At 54.9% G+C, this 19,647-nt stretch overlaps 2 protein-coding genes across 7 annotated transcripts in view; one reads left to right on the top strand and one right to left on the bottom strand.

The window, feature by feature from the left end:
- NT5C2 (5'-nucleotidase, cytosolic II) overlaps positions 1 to 8,809 on the bottom strand; it is a 68,144-nt gene extending 59,335 nt beyond the window's left edge. The window contains exons 1-2 of one of the 6 annotated variants that reach the window (XM_086900506.1): positions 8,262 to 8,617; positions 4,000 to 4,735 (exon numbers count right to left, since the gene is read on the bottom strand). Coding sequence is in view for 1 of the 6 variants with exons in the window: in XM_086900499.1 (XP_086756625.1) it covers positions 880 to 1,201 (322 nt within the window). In the remaining 5 variants the exon portion in view is untranslated. Of the gene's footprint in view, positions 1 to 879; positions 3,905 to 3,999; positions 6,515 to 8,261 lie in introns of those variants that run through there. The other 5 variants (XM_086900505.1, XM_086900501.1, XM_086900499.1 and 2 more) reach the window with 5 other exon arrangements.
- INA (internexin neuronal intermediate filament protein alpha) lies at positions 8,300 to 14,688 on the top strand. Its single transcript, XM_086900509.1, has 3 exons — positions 8,300 to 9,232; positions 12,583 to 12,707; positions 13,263 to 14,688. The coding sequence occupies exons 1-3, from the start codon at positions 8,300 to 8,302 to the stop codon at positions 13,534 to 13,536; spliced, it is 1,332 nt and encodes a 443-aa protein (XP_086756635.1). The 3' UTR covers positions 13,537 to 14,688.
- The last annotated feature ends 4,959 nt before the right edge of the window (positions 14,689 to 19,647 follow it).

Genomic DNA, 19,647 nt, shown 5'->3' with positions numbered 1-19,647 from the left:
GCAACAAGAAGCAGTACTGTCGTATTAAGTCATCTGCTCTATCAGAGAACCAGTGTAGGTTTCTTTCCATCATACATTTTGCAACAGTATTTTTGGCACGCAAGGAAGGATTTAAGGGAAAAAAAAAAAAAAAAAAAAGAGTAAGCAAAATGCGAGGAAAGCAATCTTGCACTGGTTTGTTTTATTTATTTATTTATTTATTTACTCGGTGCCTCGCTCCTGGCTTTGGGTTATCAGCTCCAGCCTGATACAGCCGGGCTGCCAGGAGCAACTCAAACGGAACGGAGCGGGACGGGTGACAGCGAACCCTCGCCCCGACCCAAGGCTGCCCGGGACCGCGCTGCTCCCTCCGCGCCCCGGGACGCGGCACCGCCGCTCGCCGCCTCTCCCGGCCGGGCGGCGGCCGCCCCGGGGGGACCCGCGGGCGGGAAGGCGCCGCCGGGACCCTCCGGTCCACGTGGGGCGGAAGGAAAGCGGAAACGGAGGCACCGGGTGCCGGCCCCGGCCCTGCTCTCTCACACACCGTGCCGGGGGCTCGGGCGGCGGAGCGAGCACGGAATCGCCGCGCTGCCCCGGCCGGGGGCAGCTCGGGAGGGCTGAGGCACGGCGGGGGGCTGCCCTGCCTGGGGCGGGACGGGACAGCGGCGGCGGCCGGGGCAGGGCCGGGCAGGGCAGCGGCGGGCGCTGCCCCCAGGGTCTCCCCGCGCCGCCCCAGCCCCGGCCGCGGGCTCGGCACCCCCCCTCGCCGGGGCGCGCGCCCGAGGGAGGGGGCGGCGCCCCCCCCAGCCCCGGCGGTCTCCGGCGCGCACCCGCCCCGCGCGCGCACCCGCCCCGCGCGCGCTCCCCGCACCCGCCGCGCGCGCCCGCGGCCGCTCTCACCTCCCGCCGCGCTCGGGTGGAACTGCCCCGCACCAACTGCCGCAGCGCCCGCGCCGCCCGCACTGCGCAGGCGCCGCCCGCGCCCCGCCCCGCCCCGCCCCGCCCGGCCGCCGGCAGGGAGCGCGGGCAGTGTGCGAGCCCCGGGCCCGCCGCACCACCCGCCGCCCAGGGAGCGTCGGCAAAGTGCCACACCGGCAGCCGCTGCAGCGGGGCCCGCGGGGCCGCCAGGATGAGGGGGAGCCGGGAGCGTCCCCCTGTGAGGACACACTGCGGGAGCTCGGCCTGTTCGGTCTGGAGAAGAGAGACTGAGAGGGGATCTCATCAACGCATATAAATATCTCAAAGGCGGGCGCCAGGCTCTTTTTCAGTGGTGCCCAGTGACACGGTGACCAGATGACAGCAATGGCCATAAACTAAACCACAAGAAGTTCTGTCTCAACATGAGTCACAGAATCACAGAATGGGACTGGTTGGAAGGGACCACAATGGATTGTCAGGTCCAACCTCTCACTCAAGCAGGGTTATCCTTGAGCACATGGCACAAGATCGTGTCCAGATGGTTCTGGAATATCTCCAGCGAGGGAGACTCCACAAACTCTCTGGGCAATCTGCACCAGTGTGTTCACCCACACCGCACAGAAGTTCTTCCTCATGCTCAGATGGAACTTCCTGTGCATTAACTTCTGCCCTTTGCTTCTTGTCCTACTGCCCAACACCGAACAGAGGCTGGATCCATCATCTTGACACCCTCCCTTCAGATATTTATACATATTAATGAGGTCCTGTCTCAGTTGCCTCTTCTCAAGGCTGAACAGGCCACAGGCTTTCCTCATATGAGGTGCTCTGGACCCTGAGCTTCATCAGACCTGCTCCAGATCGTGACCTTCTCTGATGAGGAAAAAACTTTATGCTGAGGGTGGCAGGGCACTGAACAGGCTGCCTAGGGAGGTTATGGAGTTTCTTCCCTCCCTGAAGACACTGAAAACCGACCTGGACGTGTCCCTGTGTTATATGGTCCGGGTGACCCTGCCTTGTCAGGAGAGTTGGACTGAATGATCTCCAGAGGTCTGTTCCAACCCTAACAATTCTGTGATTCAATGTGGCAACTCACAGAACCACACAGCCCCTCCTCAGCTTCCTCCAGGGCCTGGCATCGCTCCAGACAGAATCTCTGGGGCTGCACCCCCAAGCCTCCACCTCCCTGGCCTGCCTGAGCCAGCCTCAGTGTTGCTATGTACCACAGGAAGCCCTTTTTCAAAGTCTGTTACCAGGCTACTTTACCAAGTTAGTTTGCCATTGACTTACAATACCTTAAGCCAGGAGCTTTAGGAAGCATAGGCTTCAGTATCAAATAAAAACCTAGTCACTCTACTTTGACATCAGCTCCCCATATTGTACAATGCTCATTTCTTTTTAAGCTCCACAATGGCTGAGAGAGCCAGAGCTTTGGTTAAAATTATGTGATTAATCATTAATACTTTGGGGAGCGTGTCTGCAGCATGGGCTGGGACAAGGCTGGGGTCGGTGTGTGCCCCATCTGCTGCCAGGAGGGTGGTGAGGAGGTCCCCAAGCAGCTGGGGTGGAAGGGGGTGATGGCTAAGGGCTTAGGCAACAGTGACCACAGCAACAGGCAGGTGTGTTCCCTCCCAGTCTACTGTGAGCACAGATGACATCCCTCATATCTCCAGGCACGGCCAATAGGTTGGACAGGCTGAGGGGATCATTGTGCAGAGCAGAAACTTCCCTGTGGCATCACCTCAGTTGTCCCATGCTGGGTCAGCACCACCACCAAAAGTGCAGAGCAAAACAACCATCCCCAGAAAAATAAGCTTCCCTTTTTCTGTCTGTTTTTCCTGACCCTGGAGGAAAATCCATTAGGATTCCGGCCACCTCAGGTTAATCCCTGTCAGTGACAAGGGTGATGGCAGCCATCCATCTACCAGTCTCATGCTGCTGTGCCAAGCCACTGGAACACTCATTCAGTCTCCTTTCCTGTGCCTCAGTGGTAGCCAGAGGCTGGGGATGTCTACCTCCATCTGGCAGCAGCTCTTCTGTCCCCACTGCCTTTCCTTTATCTCCCCAAGGACTCCAACTTTTCTTATTGCCCTCTACTCTGCTCTGGGTGATAAGGCTCTGCCACCTCCCTCTGGCACTGTGACACACAGCTGGGTAGGGTTTTGCTGACTTGGATGCACTTGGCCCATTGTACCTCTCCAGGCTCTGTCAGGCTTGCTCCATCCCCTTCCAAGGGGATCCCCCAACAGCACCAGAACTTTCAGTTCTGGCTGTAGGAAAGCCCATTTTTGGTGCCAAGCCTCTGGCAGGGAAGCATTGCCTGCCAGGGAAGCTCAGTCTGCACTTCCCAATACCCTGGGACATCTCACAGCACCTGCACCGGGCCTCCAAGCAAGCCACCTGTATTTGTCATTTCCATACATCCTCATGGCAGGGTCCCTCCTGAAATATCTGTCTGTGTGTCTTTCCAACACATAACCCCAGAAGAGCCACTGAAGGATGACTAAAAATGTGAAATGGCTTTTCTGTGCAGGAAAATAAAATAGACATTTCAGCCTAGGAAACCTTTCAGCCTAGGAAAGGGGTGAAGTGAGGTAAGGCAGAGGTCTGCAAAATTCTGCACAGGGAGGTGGGTAGGGAGAAACCATATCCCAGCTCTTCCACTGTGTCCCACAAGCCAGGGACATGGAATTAAATTTGCTGGCAGCCACTCTGAAACATGAAAAAAGATGTTTCTTCATAGAGTGAGTTATCAGACTGTGGATTACAGAGCACAATGGCATGCAGGACGTGAACTTGCACTGATTAGATAAGGGCCAGCAAACAGAGATGTGACTGCTGTCTGAGAAGCTCCAGAGCTGCAGACAGACAGAAGGAGAGAAGTTATACCAAAGAAGCATGAAACTCCCACTGTGAGAAACAAGCTCCTGAGTCAGAGCAATCCAGCACATCCGTTTTCCTATTTTGTTATTGTGTTTGTATGTGTGCTACTAAACAAATGCATCCATCCTCCTTATGTGTGTGTGTTAACCACTTACATGTTTTCTCCCTGACTTTGATGCCCTGACCCAAAAAGCTCTCCCTCCTGCAGGGGATCAGACCTACCTGTACCACAGGAGATCTGGTAGCAGCCTCCTGGAAGACACTGGGATCTGCTTTTTCCCCACCGCTGGCAAGCATTTCCCTCTCACGAAGCAGCTGTGGTGAGACTGGGTGGTGAAACAGCTCCCCAGAGCATTAGTGTCACGGGCTGTGCTGGCCAGGAGGTGTGTGTCCCACTGCCGTGTGTGCACAGCTCAGAGTACGGCTTTTCCCTGTGACTCACAAGCCCAGGCAGATTGCAGCTCGGGAGATAAATGATTTAATGAGCCTTGTCAGCATGCAGATGCTGTGCAGAGACTATCACAGAGCTTTAAGGAGTCCTCCTGCTGTCTCACATACAAGACCTGATTTTTGAAGTAACTAGGAGGTATGGAAAGGTCCTGGGTAATTTAATCTCTAATACAACCCATCGTTGTTTCATTGGTGTACAATTCTTATCTATGGGACTTTGGTTTTCTGCTTGTTTTCTAGTGTCCCAACAGTTACTCAAGTGTCAAGGTTTCCTGATGCTGAACACATCACAGGCACTGCCCTGCTTTCGGTTTGTGCCCATCTCATATCAGGTCTGACATGCCAGTGTTCAGCTTCTCTTTAACCACAGAGTCACAGCCTTGTTCCGCAGGACAGCAGTGCTCACTGCCATTTAGTGACTCTGACCCCTTGTACTCATTCAGCCACACGGTTCCAGCAGTCACATCAGCAACCAGCAGAGGTCTCAAATGTTTCATGCAGCCTCCTTCTGGGTGTGTAGAACGATGTCAGAACACCTTGACCCATTGGGAGGCAAAGGGTCTTTCCCCATGGAAAAGACCAGCACTTCTATTACCATATTGATCATGTGCTGGAGGAGACTGACACTCCAAACTCAGCTGTTAGGGTACAGATGTATGGCAGTGCTAAAACAGCATGAGTGAGGAAGCCAGGGTAAGCTGCACTCCACTTTTCCATGACAAAGAGAACCACAGAGGCCTCTATCATCAGTAATAAGCATTAGAACAAAGTCATCAAAACAATGTCACACACATAACTAAGCAGAGCTGGAAACTTCTCTGTTCTGGGATCATTTACTCACAGTAGTAAATGCCTGCCTTAGGATATTGTAATGCAAATTAGGAGATATTGAGGAAATGGTAAAATATGCTTGTGTGAGGAGTATGTGAAACACCTGGGGAAAAAAACAGACCAAGGAGAGGATTTCTGCCCTGGCTGTGTGAGCCAGGCAGCACAGGCCAGGGCAAGGACAGCTGGCAGCCCCTCCTGTGCCAAGGCTCTCTGCTTGGGATGCTCTGCCTTCAAAATATGAGCTGCTTGGATAATGTAAGTGTGCAGCTCATGCCGCAGGTGCACATTGAGCTTCCTGCACTGGAGGTATTGCTCAACCACAGCAACAACTCTTTTGGAAGTCACAACTCTCTCCAAAGCCAGCCCTGGCTTGTTTGTTCTCCCTGCTTACTTGCTGGAATTCCCTTATGCTGTACTCTGGTCACCCATGAGGACAAACAGGGATAAGTGGAGTAGAGGAGCAGAGGATCAGTGCAAATCTCTGTGGCATAGAGATGTACAGCAGGGGACAGAATCCAAATATTTGCTCATTTCACCATGTTTATCACACTTGTATCACAATTAAGTTGTTTTTCCACCTCACAGCTATATTTTGTGCTGCTGCTCCCAGAAATCAGTCACTTCTAACTGGTCTCTTGGAGGTCCTGCACTGGGGTACAGGCAGTGCACTTGGGCTGGAGGTGGGGTGTGCATGTATCCCCCCTTCCTGTCAGTGATGCAGCCCTGGGTACTCCCAGCAAACCCTAGCCCATGGGAGGGCCAAGCCTGCTTGCATGGATAGTAGAGAAACTAAAGTGTTTCAGTTCCTGGCAAACTGAAGGTAAAATCCTCCCTATGTGTCACCTATGGTACATCTGGACTGACCATTATCAGTCTTTGTCCTGGTGACACTGTCCTCCAAGCATATTCCCAACTCTGCACCCTAACAGCCTCCATCCCCATCCCACTGAGATCCCACACAGCCATAGGCACCCTGGTCCTTATCAGAGAAGAGTGGCTGGAAGCACCCCTCCCAGGACACCTTCAGTGCAGACACAGATGCACAGCACAGTCTCTCTTGAGCACTGGAGGGGACAGCTGGGGATACCCCAGCAAGTGATTTGTGTGTGTATGTGTGTGTGCACCTGTGTGTCTGTCTGTCTTTTGTCTCTCTGGGTGCCTGCCTGACTCACTCCCTGGAGAGGGAGTGCCCATTTCTGCCAGCTTCCTTCTGTCTCTTCCTTTCTGCCTCTCCTTGCCAGTGCATCTGTGCGTCTCTCTGAGCGGCTGCTTGTCCCTTTGTCTCTCTGGCTCCAAGCATGTGGACGTTTGTGTCTTACTGTGAACGCGCCTGACCCTTTTCGCATGCCTGTGCATCCATCTGTCCCTTTGTGTGTAACCTCGCCCATTGCCTGTGTATGTTTGCGTGCTCCTTCTGCGTCCGTCTGTCCGTCCGTCCCCCTACATCCCTCCGTCCGTCTATCCGTCCGTCCCGCCCCGTGCCCCGCCCGCGGCCACAGCCCTTCAGCACCGCGGCTCACGGACAGCTCCTGCCACCTCCTGCCGCGACGGCACCGCGCCGCACCCCGCACCGCACCGCACTCCGCACCGCGGCGCACCCCGCACCGCACCGCACCGCACCGCACCCCGCACCGCACCCCGCACCGCACCCCGCACCGCACCCCGCACCCCGCACCGCACCGCACCGCACCGCACCGCACCGCACCGCACCCCGCACCGCACTCCGCACCGCGGCGCACCCCGCACCGCACCGCACCGCACCGCACCCCGCACCGCACCCCGCACCGCACCCCGCACCCCGCACCCCGCACCGCACCGCACCCCGCACCGCACTCCGCACCGCGGCGCACCCCGCACCGCACCCCGCACCGCACCGCACCCCGCACCGCACCGCACCCCGCACCGCACTCCGCACCGCGGCGCACCCCGCACCGCACCGCACCGCACCGCACCGCACCGCACCGCACCGCGGCGCACCCCGCACCGCACCGCACCGCACCGCACCGCACCGCGGCGCACCCCGCACCGCACTCCGCACCGCGGCGCACCCCGCACCCCGCACCGCACCCCGCACCGCACCCCGCACCGCACCCCGCACCCCGCACCGCACCCCGCACCGCACCCCGCACCGCACCCCGCACCGCACCCCGCACCGCACCCCGCACCGCGGCGCACCCCGCACCGCACCGCACCGCACCGCACCGCACCGCACCCCGCACCCCGCACCGCATCGCACCGCACCCCGCACCCCGCACCGCACCCCGCACCGCACCCCGCACCGCACCGCACCCCGCACCGCACCGCACCCCGCACCGCACTCCGCACCGCGGCGCACCCCGCACCGCACCGCACCGCACCGCACCGCGGCGCACCCCGCACCGCACTCCGCACCGCGGCGCACCCCGCACCCCGCACCGCACCCCGCACCGCACCCCGCACCGCACCCCGCACCCCGCACCCCGCACCGCACCCCGCACCGCACCCCGCACCGCACCGCACCCCGCACCGCACCCCGCACCGCGGCGCACCCCGCACCGCACCGCACCGCACCGCACCGCACCGCACCCCGCACCCCGCACCGCACCGCATCGCACCGCACCCCGCACCCCGCACCGCACCCCGCACCGCACCCCGCACCCCGCACCCCGCACCGCACCGCACCCCGCACCGCACCCCGCACCGCACCCCGCACCGCACCCCGCACCGCACCCCGCACCGCACCGCACCCCGCACCGCACCGCACCGCACCGCACCGCACCCCGCACCCCGCACCGCACCGCATCGCACCGCACCCCGCACCCCGCACCGCACCCCGCACCGCACCCCGCACCCCGCACCCCGCACCGCACCGCACCCCGCACCGCACCCCGCACCGCACCCCGCACCGCACCCCGCACCGCACCCCGCACCGCACCGCACCCCGCACCGCACTCCGCACCGCGGCGCACTCCGCACCGCACCGCACCGCACCGCACCCCGCACCCCGCACCGCACCCCGCACCGCGGCGCACCCCGCACCGCACCGCACCGCACCCCGCACCCCGCACCGCACCGCATCGCACCCCGCACCGCACCCCGCACCCCGCACCCCGCACCCCGCACCCCGCACCGCACCGCACCCCGCACCGCACCCCCTCCCCGCCGGGGCGCTCCGCCCCGCGCCCCCTCCTCGCCGCGCCGCGCCGCGCTCCGCCCCGCCGTACATAAGCGCCGGCACCGCCGCTGGTCCCCCTCCGCCGCCATGAGCTACAGCACGGAGCCGGCGGCGCTGGCCGCCTCCTACCGCCACCTCTCCGCGGAAGCCCCGCGGCGCCCCGAGATGCCGGTGGGCCGATGGGCACGCCAGGGAGCGGAGCCGGAGGTGGTGCGGGAGCGCGGCTCGGACCCGCGGCGGGCGCGGGGCAGCGAGAAGGAGCAGCTGCAGGGCCTCAACGAGCGCTTCGCCGGGTACATTGAGCGGGTGCGGGTGCTGGAGGAGCGGAACCGGGCGCTGGCGGCGGAGCTGGCGGCGCTGCGGCAGCGCTCGGACGAGCCGCGCCGACTGGGGCAGCTGCTGGGCGGGGAGCTGCGCGCCCTGCGCGCCCGGCTGGAGGAGGCGCACGGGGAGCGGGCGCAGGCGGCGCTGGAGCGGGCGCGCCTGGCCGAGGAGACGCAGCGGCTGCGGGCGCGCTGCGAGGAGGAGGCGCGGAGCCGCGCCGAGGCCGAGCGGGCGCTGCGCTCCCGGCAGCAGGCGGCCGAGGCGGCCTCCCGCGCCAGCGCCGATCTGGAGCGGCGGGCGGCGGCGCTGCAGGAGGAGCTGGCGGCGCTGCGCAGCGCTCACGCCGAGCATCTCGCCGAGCTGGGCGCCGCGCTCCCGGCCGCGGCCCCGCCGCCGGCCCCGCGCCCCGACCTGGCCGCGGCGCTGCGGGAGCTGCGCGCTCAGTACGAGGCGCTGGCGGCCCGCAACCTGCAGGCGGCCGAGGACTGGTACCGCGCCCGCTGCGCCCGCCTGCACGAGCGGGCTGCCCGCAGCCAGGAGGCCGTGCGGGCCAGCCGCCGGGAGGCCGGCGAGTGCCGCCGCCAGCTCCAGGCGCGCCTGGTAGAGATGGAGAGCCTGCGCGGAGCTCACCAGTCCCTGGAGAGGCAGCTGCAGGAGCTGGAGGAGCGGCACAACGCCGAGGCCGCCGGCCTGCAGGTGAGCCGGGCGACGCCGGGAACCGTCGCTGTCCCCTCCCCTGGCACCGGGCAGCGCCGGGCACTGGCGGCACCGAGCATCCTCCTCCCGCGCCATCCGCACCAGTCGGCACCTTCATCCCAGCAGCCGCTCCCTGTAATGTGTAGCACCGGGAATCTCATCCCACGCAAACACCCGGCGCGGTACCGCACCGCTACCCGCGACCCCGCACTCTCCCTCCCCTGGTCCAGCGCAGCTCTGTTCCCTGCAGCGGCCCCTCCCGCAGTTCTGTGCAGCGCTGGACACCCCCATGCGGTTCCCCCTCCGCGCCTGTATCGCTCAGCACCATTGCCTGCGCTGTCCGGATCGGTGCCTCGCTACACAAAACACCCCCAGCACGGAGCGGCACCCACCCCTCTTGCCTTGCGCAGCACCCACCCATGCAGGCAGTGTCCCTGCAGCGCTGCGCAGCACCAGGCATCCCTGCAGCCTTCCCACCAGCCAGCATTGTGCCTCTCTGCCCTGCACACGGATTCTGCCCCACCACTGCATTGCCTGTCACCTTCATCCTTTATTCAGAGGCAAAAACCCACAGGGCAGATTTTGGGGAAGCAGGCCAGGACACCCGCTCCAACACTCTTCCTGCAGGGGACATCCCTGCACATGGCAGCACTTTTTGGGGCATCGATCTGTCCCTGCCCTGTCCCTTAAGGATCAGGTCCAAAATTGCCTACACATCGTTGTGGGCAATTCCTCGAAGCTGTCTGCCCAGGCTTGGCCCTTTGCCCTGTGGCTTGGCTCTTGGCACCTGCACTCCAGAAATTGGAGCTCTGCAAAGGTTAAATCTGGACTTGCAGACAGATCCCAGCATCTTTATGTCTGTGGAAAGACTCATGTAAAGTAGACACCGAGTGCTCCATATCTCTCATTCCATTACCACGTTTTCTTGCTGCAAGGGAATGTTCATGATTTATAATAAAATGAATCATGAGATTGTTCTTTGGCTGTTAAATGAACTGTGGTTTCTAAATTAAACTGTTTCCTTCTAAATACTGAAACAACTGCCTTTAATCACAGCTGGAGGCCCCAAGTGATGCCTTGTCATTTCCAAGGCCAAATTTTGCCAGGCACTCTAGAATTCGTGAATTCCAAGCTGCTTGCAAGCTTCCTGAATAGTTGAGGTGGTCTTCAACAATTTTTGTGGAAATAGGCAATATATTATCTATAGTGAAAAAATTATACATAGTAATCATAAATACACTTGATGACATGAGAAAGAGGGGTCCTGGGAGCAACCTATCAGCTGGGCAAAAAAAATTAAGCAACTGGATTAAACAGCACCATAATTGAAATTGCTTTAGTGACTGCATGGCAGTGCTTTCCTATATGACACTCAGGATCTGTTTTATGTGTAGCAATACTTAAAAGTCTTTTGAGCAATGTGCATGTGTAGCAGTTAAGTAATTTCCCTGGTTGCAGACAGTGGAAAAGTTTGGAAGTGTGTTTTAGAGAATATTTCTATTGTCTGAACTTTTAAAAGCCTTCTGCTAAAGCAGGGGCATGTCTTTATAATTGTGGGCTGCCCAGTCAAATCTGAACTGACATGCAAGAGCTTTTTGGTAGGAGACAGGTTTGCAGTGGTGTGAGGAGGGTGTTTTTATTCTACCAGCTGGTAGAGCTCGGGTGTGGAAGAGGTGCAGACCAGGAACAAGGACAACCAGTTTTGAAAGAGCTTTTTGTTCATGCAGACAACAGGCAGAGGGAAGAGGGCTGGAGGCACAAAGAGTCACAGCAGCAAGAGTGGAGCTGTCCCAGGCTGGGGATCACCTCAAGTCATTCCTTCCTGTGCTGGCTTGGTGCAGCAGCAATCTGTCTGCATCGAAGCAGAGGCTTTAATCTGTGCAGCAGCAGCCATGCATGTCCTGGAGGCTTTTCAGTTGATGTCCCAGTGATGCCCTCAGAGGCACAGCTTCTTGCAGATCTTTTACTGTGGAAAATGGTCAGGGTAGCACAGGTCAAAGCAGAGACCACAAGGACAACTCCTAAATATCCTGCAAGGCTGGGTGTGCCCAGCTAATCTGACTGTGACGTGCTCTTTGCTGCATTCAGGATGAGCTGCTACTCTGAGGGGCTCTGCTCAAACGAGGTCCACTGCATCAGGGTCAGCACAGCTCCCTGCTCCTCGGGCAGCTCCACATGCCATGACTGCCTCTGCACTGTCCATGAGGAAGGTTAGAGAGGAGAGGAAGTTGAGGACATAATAGGAATGGGAAGGGGACAAGATGAGGATGATATGGCAGAACAAAGATCGTTTGCTGGGACTGCAAAATGCAATTGCAAAGGCCTGACTCTAGGAGGGGGTGCAGGAGAGTGACCATTGCAGGGATCTGTAGGAAGGGATACATCGTGGCTTAAGTGCAAACTGCTGACTCATTCCTGTTCCAAATCACGCTCCTCTGGTGGCACAGTGGGGCAGCTGGCAGCAGGAAACCTGATTGGGAAGAGCCCTGTGGGAGAAGGTTTCACTGCTTTCAAGCTGCTGCTTAGATACCTAGATGCATGTGGGAAAAATGCAGACTGCTTGTTTTCTGAGAAAAAAAAAAATAGAAGATTAGTCTCCTTTGTTAGCAGGAGTTCTGGCCTTAGAGTCCTCCACATGACAGGTAGAACTGGTTATAAGGGACAAAAGGCAGGGCAAGGCTGACAGGAAGGATGCTAGAAGGACACTGTTGTCCAGCTGAGCACCCTGGCTCTTGCAGGGCAGTCCTCTGTCTCTGTAACCTCCCCAGATCCCTGCATTCAGAATCCCCTACTCCAGGGCTCTGAGGCATTTTCCCAGGAAGGTGACAGACTTCCCCACCTGGAGGGGACCCCTGGAAGCAGCACCTCTCCTTCCACCTCCTGGAAGCATGTCCCAACTCTTCTTAAGCCCTACAGATGCAGACTGCAGCCTTTCTTCTCTCCTGCTGCAGTGCAGGGTGCTTTCACTTTGTTGAGCCACTGTCTCTACTTTGATGATGTTTAAGCCCAAAACTTCCCTCTGTAGAAGCCTGCCTTCTCCCCTGCAGGACTGGGGGTCCCACTACCATGCACTGTTTGCCCATGTCACAGATCTCACAGATCCTGCTGCTGCAGATGGGAAACTGCTAAAGCCTCCCCACACTCACACGCTCACAAGCCATGCCTGGTGCTCTGCCTGCTTCTTCATCCCTGCTATCATGACATTTCATGGTCCCAAGCTCCTAGCGGGATGTGCCTTCAGGGAACAATTGCCCATTGCAACTTCCCTATCTTTATAATGGGCAAAGCAGAGTGGGACTGTGGGAGAAGCCCCTGTTCCAAAACAGGGCTGAGCACCCTTGCCTTCGCAGGACACCATTGGACAGCTGGAGGATGACCTGCGAAACACCAAAAATGAGATGGCTCGGCACTTGAGGGAGTACCAAGACCTGCTCAACGTCAAGATGGCCCTTGATATTGAGATAGCTGCCTACAGGTAAGGCTGCTCTATTCCTGCTCTACCTGGACTTTTTCCAAACCCAATCCCCTGACCCCACTAGGCTGGGGTATTTTCAAGGGCCCAAAAAATACTTGGGTACACACTCAAGGAGCACCACAAGCATGTTGTTCATCTCCCTCACCTGGATCTGCCATACTCCTGCCTGGGGAGCAGGCATGGCTCCATGTCCTGCCTTGATCTAGCAGCTGTGAATCACATCCCTCAGCCATCCCAGAAGCAGTGTTTTTTAATGGGGACAGTTGGGGTTGGAAACTCGTCTCTCTTGCAAAGTTAAAAGTAGATGTAAAAGACTGTGCTTTGGGTATTTTCCTCATGTTTCTGGAGAGGAAAGAAGGGAAAAGTTGCTGTCATGTACCCCATATTGTAAGTCCTCCAGAAATGGTTGACCAAAATACGATTTTGAATCAGTTTCATTGTGCAGTGTAACCTGTGGTGATGACCTGGACCTGCCTGCAGGGCACAACTTGCTCTCAAGTTTTGCAGATGTTTCACATCCCCATACTAACCTCTTCCCTTGTGATGTGCTTGCAGGAAGCTGCTGGAGGGAGAGGAGACCCTCTTCAACATGGGAAGCGGTGGCCTTCCATCACTCAATTCCCTCCCCAGCCCTACTTACTCCTTCCAGCCAAGGAGCTTTAGTTCCTCTACTCTGTCCTTCAAAGAGGAGGAGCAAGGAGAGGTTATTAAAGTGACCTCTAAAATATCATCCAGCAGGGCTGAGGTGATTGAAGGAACCATAACCTCTGTCAAGAAAAGAGGGAGGTTAAACCTGCATGGAGGAATCCTTGCAAATGCAAAGATGTAACCATCAGGACCCTGTTCACAAGCATTTGAGGGGGAACAGTCTCCACTCGGCCTTGAAATTGCTCCTCTGGGCACAAAGCTGCACTGGGCTCGCAGGAAGCCTCCCTTAAAAACACGTAACCTCCCCTGGGGACACCGACCCAGGGATGGCTTCCTTGCGGGTCCTGCCACACAGAGGCCGAGCTTGGCACATTGCTCCCTTTTAAATGGGGTGGGGGCACACAGGACAGGTAGCTAGAGATGCATGTTGGTCATTGTGGTGGTGGCACATGGATGCGCAGCACGCTCCCTCTCCTCCTGCGGCGGGCGGGCGAGGGGCAGCCAGCTGGGAATTCTGCTGAGCCAGCTCTCTGGGGAGGGGAGGGAAACAACTCAACTTGTTTACTGTAACTAGTTTCAAGGCTACATACCTTCATCTACTATCCAAATCCATGTACAGCTAAACTTTTCCCCACTCCTCGAATTGTAGCCATCCACTTTTAACCCTAGAAGCACAGAAATAGCCATAACTGGACTGTAACCACACCTGACATCTGATCTCAGCCACGTATAGTTTTGAACTCTAAGGAATGTTAATTTTTCTTTGTACTGACCAGTCTTGATTTCTGACAGCACTAGTCAAGCCAGGCACATAGGGTTTATAAGCAGCAGGCACAGGGCAGGAACTGCTACATTTGAGGTGAAGGCACCATCATGCTGGGGTGCAGTACCTCATGTGGTATCACTGTCTCCCAAATATGAGGGTCTGAGGGCCCCTTGTTTGGCTGCACAGTCTTCATGTGAAAAACCTGTGCCCAGATTAGCATCGTGCCCCAGTCAGCACTGGGAAGCTGAAGGACTCCTGAACACCAGCCTGCAAAGCATCCTTGTCTCTGCTCTAACTGTTCCAATCTGTGCCAAATTTGATATAGGATTTAACAACTATAGGTTTCCTTCAATGCCTTAAATTGCCAGCAATCGCTTTTGCAAGAGCAGGAGACTCCGTGTGTTGTGTGTCAGTGCCCTGGCAGGGTTATCATCATCAGACCTCGCTGCCCTTGCGGTGCTGCCAGAGTAGTTCCTGGAACCAGCAAATTGTTTGCTCGCACTCTTTCCTCTTCTATTGTAAGGCACAAGTTAATAATTAAAAAAAGAAATAGTTGTGTGGATCAAACCGAGCTGTTTTGTTGTCTTTGCTGCTGCGTCATCTTGGGAACACACCCCAGTGTCCGGCCCACAGCTGGTTCAGTGCCCAGCAGCCCCTCTGGGCCCCTGCAAAGAGCTCAGTGTTGGGATGCAGCTGCCAGCCCCTCCTGCTGGAGTTGCAAGGTAAGGCTGGACCCACTGATGGCAGTGGGGCACGTCTGGGGCTCATCCCTGGTGCCTGCTGTGTAGAAGAGTCCATGGCCAGCTGGCTGAGGGAGCAAGGTCTGCCACGGCCAAGTGCACTCTCATTTGCTCAGAAAATGGACTCTGAGGGTGTGATTTGCATCACACCCCTGACAGTTCAGTCTCAAGGTACCCATCATTTCTGCTCCATGATGCCTGTGTGCTCAGGGGTTAGAAACAGCCTCGTGCTTTGCCTGCACACCTGAAGATAAAGTGACTTACAAAAGAGCAGATGAAGAGAGGAGGGTGCACCCATCTCCTAGTTAAACTCAGCAGTCACAGGTGCTGTGACCTGCAGTGGCTTATATTTGGAAGATGCACACGTTCTGCTTGAGATGTGCCTGTAGAGGGAAAAAGCACAGTCAGCTTCCTGCTGGTGGCCCTGCCAGAGCACACTGTCCTGTTGCCTTTCCATTCCTGCTTTGTTGCACCACATCATGGCAATCTGCCTCAGAGCCCCAGGGACACAGTGTGACAGTCACAGGCTTCTCCACCAGAGCTGCAGGCCAGCAGCAGCACAGCTACACCTTGATCCTGTCACACTGGTGACCTCAGGGACCATGCCCTGGACAGGCTGCTCACCATAGGGTGAGAGCCCTGGGGAGGGCAGCCCTGCAGGTGGGTGAAGCAAGGGGCATTTTCCAGATGCAGGGGAGGGGGCCTAGGGCATGGCTGGAGCAGTGCAGCTCACCAGCAGCCCCCAGCAAAACAGCACAGAGCAACTTAGGCTGCCCAGACAGAGCCTGGGGGAGCCAGCACGTGCAGAGTTAAGTCCAAGGTATTGGCACATAAAACAAGATCAAGAAATGTCCAAATATCTCCTTGGTCTGCTGTCAGTTAGGAAATGCTAACACACAGAATGTCTCCCAGTCCACTGGGGGAATAAAAAGCAGATGTGACTGTGCAGCTAATGAAATATATTCTGAATCTCACTCTCCAGTGCTGCTGCTTTCTGTCCCTTGAGCATAAGCAGCCTGACTTGTCCTTTGTTCCCAGCACAATCCTCAGACAGAATTCCTGCTTGCTCAGCTAACTGGATGCTAATTAAAAAACTGGGAATTTATTTTGGTGATATCAATGTGAAGGGGCTACAGTGGTGGAGCAGGACGGAGGAGCTGCAGGAAGGACATGAAACTACTTTGGAAAACGGCTGCAGTGTGAGGGCCAGCCCAATTTCCTGCATTTCTGGAGCTCTGCAGCAATTTGGTGCAGTCTCATGGTGTTAAACTCCAGAGGTGACAGAGGGGCAACAGGCAGGGAGGCCCATGTCTACACTCTCATTTCGTTTATGAGAAGAAAAATGACAGTGAAGAGGGACAGGCCTGGCTGAATATGTTGCCAATGCTGACCTCTGACTATCTCCAACCAGGCCTCCTTTTCAATTGCTATCTTCTTCAGAGTAGTTCTTTTTAGCTGCCTGCTTATATGCACCAGAAGGCTTCTACAGTGAAACCATAAGCTGGAACAGGACAATAAATCCTCATTTGTGGTCCCATCTTTCTTACTGGGTTAAACACTCAGGCTGCCAGAGGGAAGGAGTGAATCACATTTCAGATGTTGAAAAATTTATACCTCTATAAAACCTCAACCCCTTGGATAAAAGGCAGCTGTGGACACAGACTTCACCATAAGCTCAGGAAGCAGCAGAGCGCAGCTATTTCTCCATGATACTGCATTTTCTTCTTCTCTGTGCTGGGGAGAACTTGAGCTTCCTATCAATGAGACAAATTCCCACCACTGGGCTGGCTGTTTTTTCCCTGGATGTAGATGCTGGCCCGTGCAGTGGTGATGTAGAGCTCTTTGAAAACAGATGAAGTTGCTGCACATGGAGAAGTTTTGCTAATGACGCTTATCTAGATGCTGCAAATCATTAAAAAGTAAGCCAAAGAAAAAGCAGCCAAAGGAAAAAAAAAACTTACAAACCCCAAACATTTTCCTTTGGCAGGAATGCAAACATCTCCTTTTCCAGATGGAGGAAGAACACTGTCATTCAGCAAGAAGGAATCAATAAGCAATTCAGAGCAAAGTCTCTTCCGGAACCTTTGGCTGGATCCAGCCAACTCTTTCCAGCTCTTGGCACAGACACCTCTTTTAAGGAAAAGAGCTTCTTCCTGCAGAGAGTGACCCACACAGAGCCCTAAACCAGCAGCCAAACAGATGTTTATGAACGATCAAATGTCCCCATCACTGGGGTTTGACACTTTGAAGCAGAGTGTATGTCAAAATAGCACAAGCAATGCCAGCTCATTCATGCAAGACTTCACATGCCTGTGGGAATAAGGATCACTTGGCAAATGCAGCACAACGTGCAAATGGTGCACTGCTTGGGGTGGGGTGGGAGAATTTTCATTAACCCTGGTCTTTTCCAGCACTTCCAGCTGAAAAAACGGTCTGCAGAGCTGGGGCTCAGGGGGAAGGCCCTCCTACAGATTGTGCAGGGGTCTTCATCCAAAACCCAGCTCAACCAGAGATGAGTTTGCAACTCTGTGACAAACAATTTCATCCTTGTTAAAGCAAACATTTTGCTGGCCAGAACTGACAGAGAGCATAACATAAAGAAGGAACAGTGTCCATGCTAAACATCTCCTTTCTCCAGAAGGGAAATATCAGAAAATGTCAGAGTGCAATTCCAGAGCCCCTGGTACACATTCATTTGCAGCAAAACTCTTGAGGTGCTGTGTCGGTTCTGAACAAGAGAGGCCCAAAGTCCATTCCTACCACAGCAGGGTCACTCTGCTCCTTTGCCTTTGAATTAAGAGGCAGCTGCTGCCTGCCTAAATGCCAGAGAGCGCAAGGAGAAACAAGTTCTTAGCTCTCCAATGTCCAGAGCAGCCTTGTAAATGCTCTGACAGACACATAGCTCTTCCTTGAGATGATGCACATGCAGATCCAAGTATGATCTGTAAGAAAAAGCTGTTCGGAGATGTCATTTGGAAAAGCAGAGATCAGGCTGAAAAACATGGTTTACACTGAGGCTCAGAACATCATTAAGTTTAAGCAAATTTCAATGGAAATGAAAAAAAAAAAGAAAGAAAAAATCCCTAAGCCCCAGATATGACACCTCATTAGCAAATTCCTAGTCTATCAATGAGACCTAAGAGATGTATGAATAAAAATGCCTAAAGCAAGCCAAAGTGATTCAGTAAGCCAAAACATTTAGGCTAGATTCTTAAGGAAGCAGGGATTATAAGATCATACTGTGACTCCATGTCCTCTTTGCCCCCTACATCCTCCACATATCATTTCTTACGCTCATCAGCTTAACTTCAGCCACATTTGAGAGCACTGGAAGTCTCCAAGGTACCAAACCCCTCTCAGTTTCACACTGTCTGGTACAGGCGAAACATCCTCATGGATTGAGAAGCTGAGCTTCCCCTACTGGACACCAGAAAATCCATTCAGAGAACAGAGGTTATGGATACCTCAACACCAAGGGCTCCAAAGTAGCTCTCACAGGAACATACAATTTTTCTTAATCTTTGCCAAGTGTCCACCACGAACTTTTCTAACATTACTGTTTCCTTTGGAAAAAAACAGATATTTTAAACTTTCTTTTCCAAATAGATTATTTTACCACACAGTTAGAAAATGCAAGTTCTCTTCTGCACTTTGGGAAACATTTCTTTTGCAGACCACTGCTGTATTTGACACAAATACATTGTTTTACATTAAATCCAAACCCAGTAAAGATGGCGATACAGCTCCAGCATGAATTCTGCAGTTGCAGGGCAGCCAATCAATATTGCATTTTGCCTCAGATCGCATTACCATTTTTCTCTCGAAACTAATAAAATTTGACCTGTCCAGTGATTAAATTTGTATCCATGGCAACATTCTGAAACCTCAGTCCATGTAAATATCCTCTGGCCCATTCAACAAGGGTCTCTTAAAGATGACATGGTAAAATTCCATTTGTGGCTGTCTTGATTCACTTTCTGCTGAACTAATTAGTGTTATAGAAGGACCATGAGGTAGAAAAAACAAATAAAAAGCAGAATTGAAGAGAATGCAACACCTCTTCATCTCTCAGCGGGTATTTATGACAGCCTAAAAGGTCCATTTTAAAGAACTTAAATGCTCAGGCTGGCCCTTGGTGCATTCCATTGAGCATATGAAAAGATTCATGGGGATAATGTGACAATCTGTCTTTTAAAGAAAGGCATGCAATACACAAAAACTGCTATATCTGTTAATAGTCATTCTCTCAACTGCTGGAATGAATTCCTCTACTCACTTGTATTGACCACAGATTTCATACTAATAATTTCCATACTGAAAAAAAAGGTAAAACCAAAAATGCCAGGGATGTAATTTTCCTAGTGGCTGTTAAAAATGTATTAACATAAATCATTGCACATAAATGATTAATGATTCTCTGAAAATAAATTCAACATGGATTAGTAATAGACAAGCTTGAATGGTTTTTCAATAAAATTCTTAGGTAGTTTCACATCTACAGAAATAAGTTTAAAGAGCTCCCCTGGCTCATGTGTGCCACAGTCTGGTGGCAGTGCAGAGCCAGGCTGGGTGCACTGTTGTGCTCAGGACATAAATGACAGCCATCCCTGGCCACTGCAGGTCCCCTTTGCTTAGAGGGCTCAGCTGTACATTTCAACCGTCTCTTGAACCTTATTTTCTTCTTACACTGAACCTGTACTGACCACAAAGAAAACAGGCAGAATGCAACCAATATGACTCTGGTCATGACTTGCTTGTAGCTTGATTCTGTATTTATAAGAAATCC

This window comes from Cyanistes caeruleus, chromosome 8 (genome assembly GCF_971803275.1).
Source record: "Cyanistes caeruleus chromosome 8, bCyaCae1.hap1.1, whole genome shotgun sequence".
Lineage (NCBI taxonomy): Eukaryota > Metazoa > Chordata > Aves > Passeriformes > Paridae > Cyanistes > Cyanistes caeruleus.
Note: the sequence above shows the minus strand (reverse complement) of the source record. Positions and strands in the feature narration are given on the sequence as shown.

What these genes read in the sequence shown, in the direction of transcription:
- INA (XM_086900509.1), top strand. Translation starts at nt 8,300, where the DNA reads ATGAGCTACAGCACGGAGCCGGCGGCGCTGGCCGCCTCCTACCGCCAC. An exon ending in CCGAGGCCGCCGGCCTGCAG is followed by an intron (nt 9,233 to 12,582) that starts GTGAGCCGGGCG and finishes TTGCCTTCGCAG; the next exon opens with GACACCATTGGACAGCTGGA. An exon ending in ATTGAGATAGCTGCCTACAG is followed by an intron (nt 12,708 to 13,262) that starts GTAAGGCTGCTC and finishes ATGTGCTTGCAG; the next exon opens with GAAGCTGCTGGAGGGAGAGG.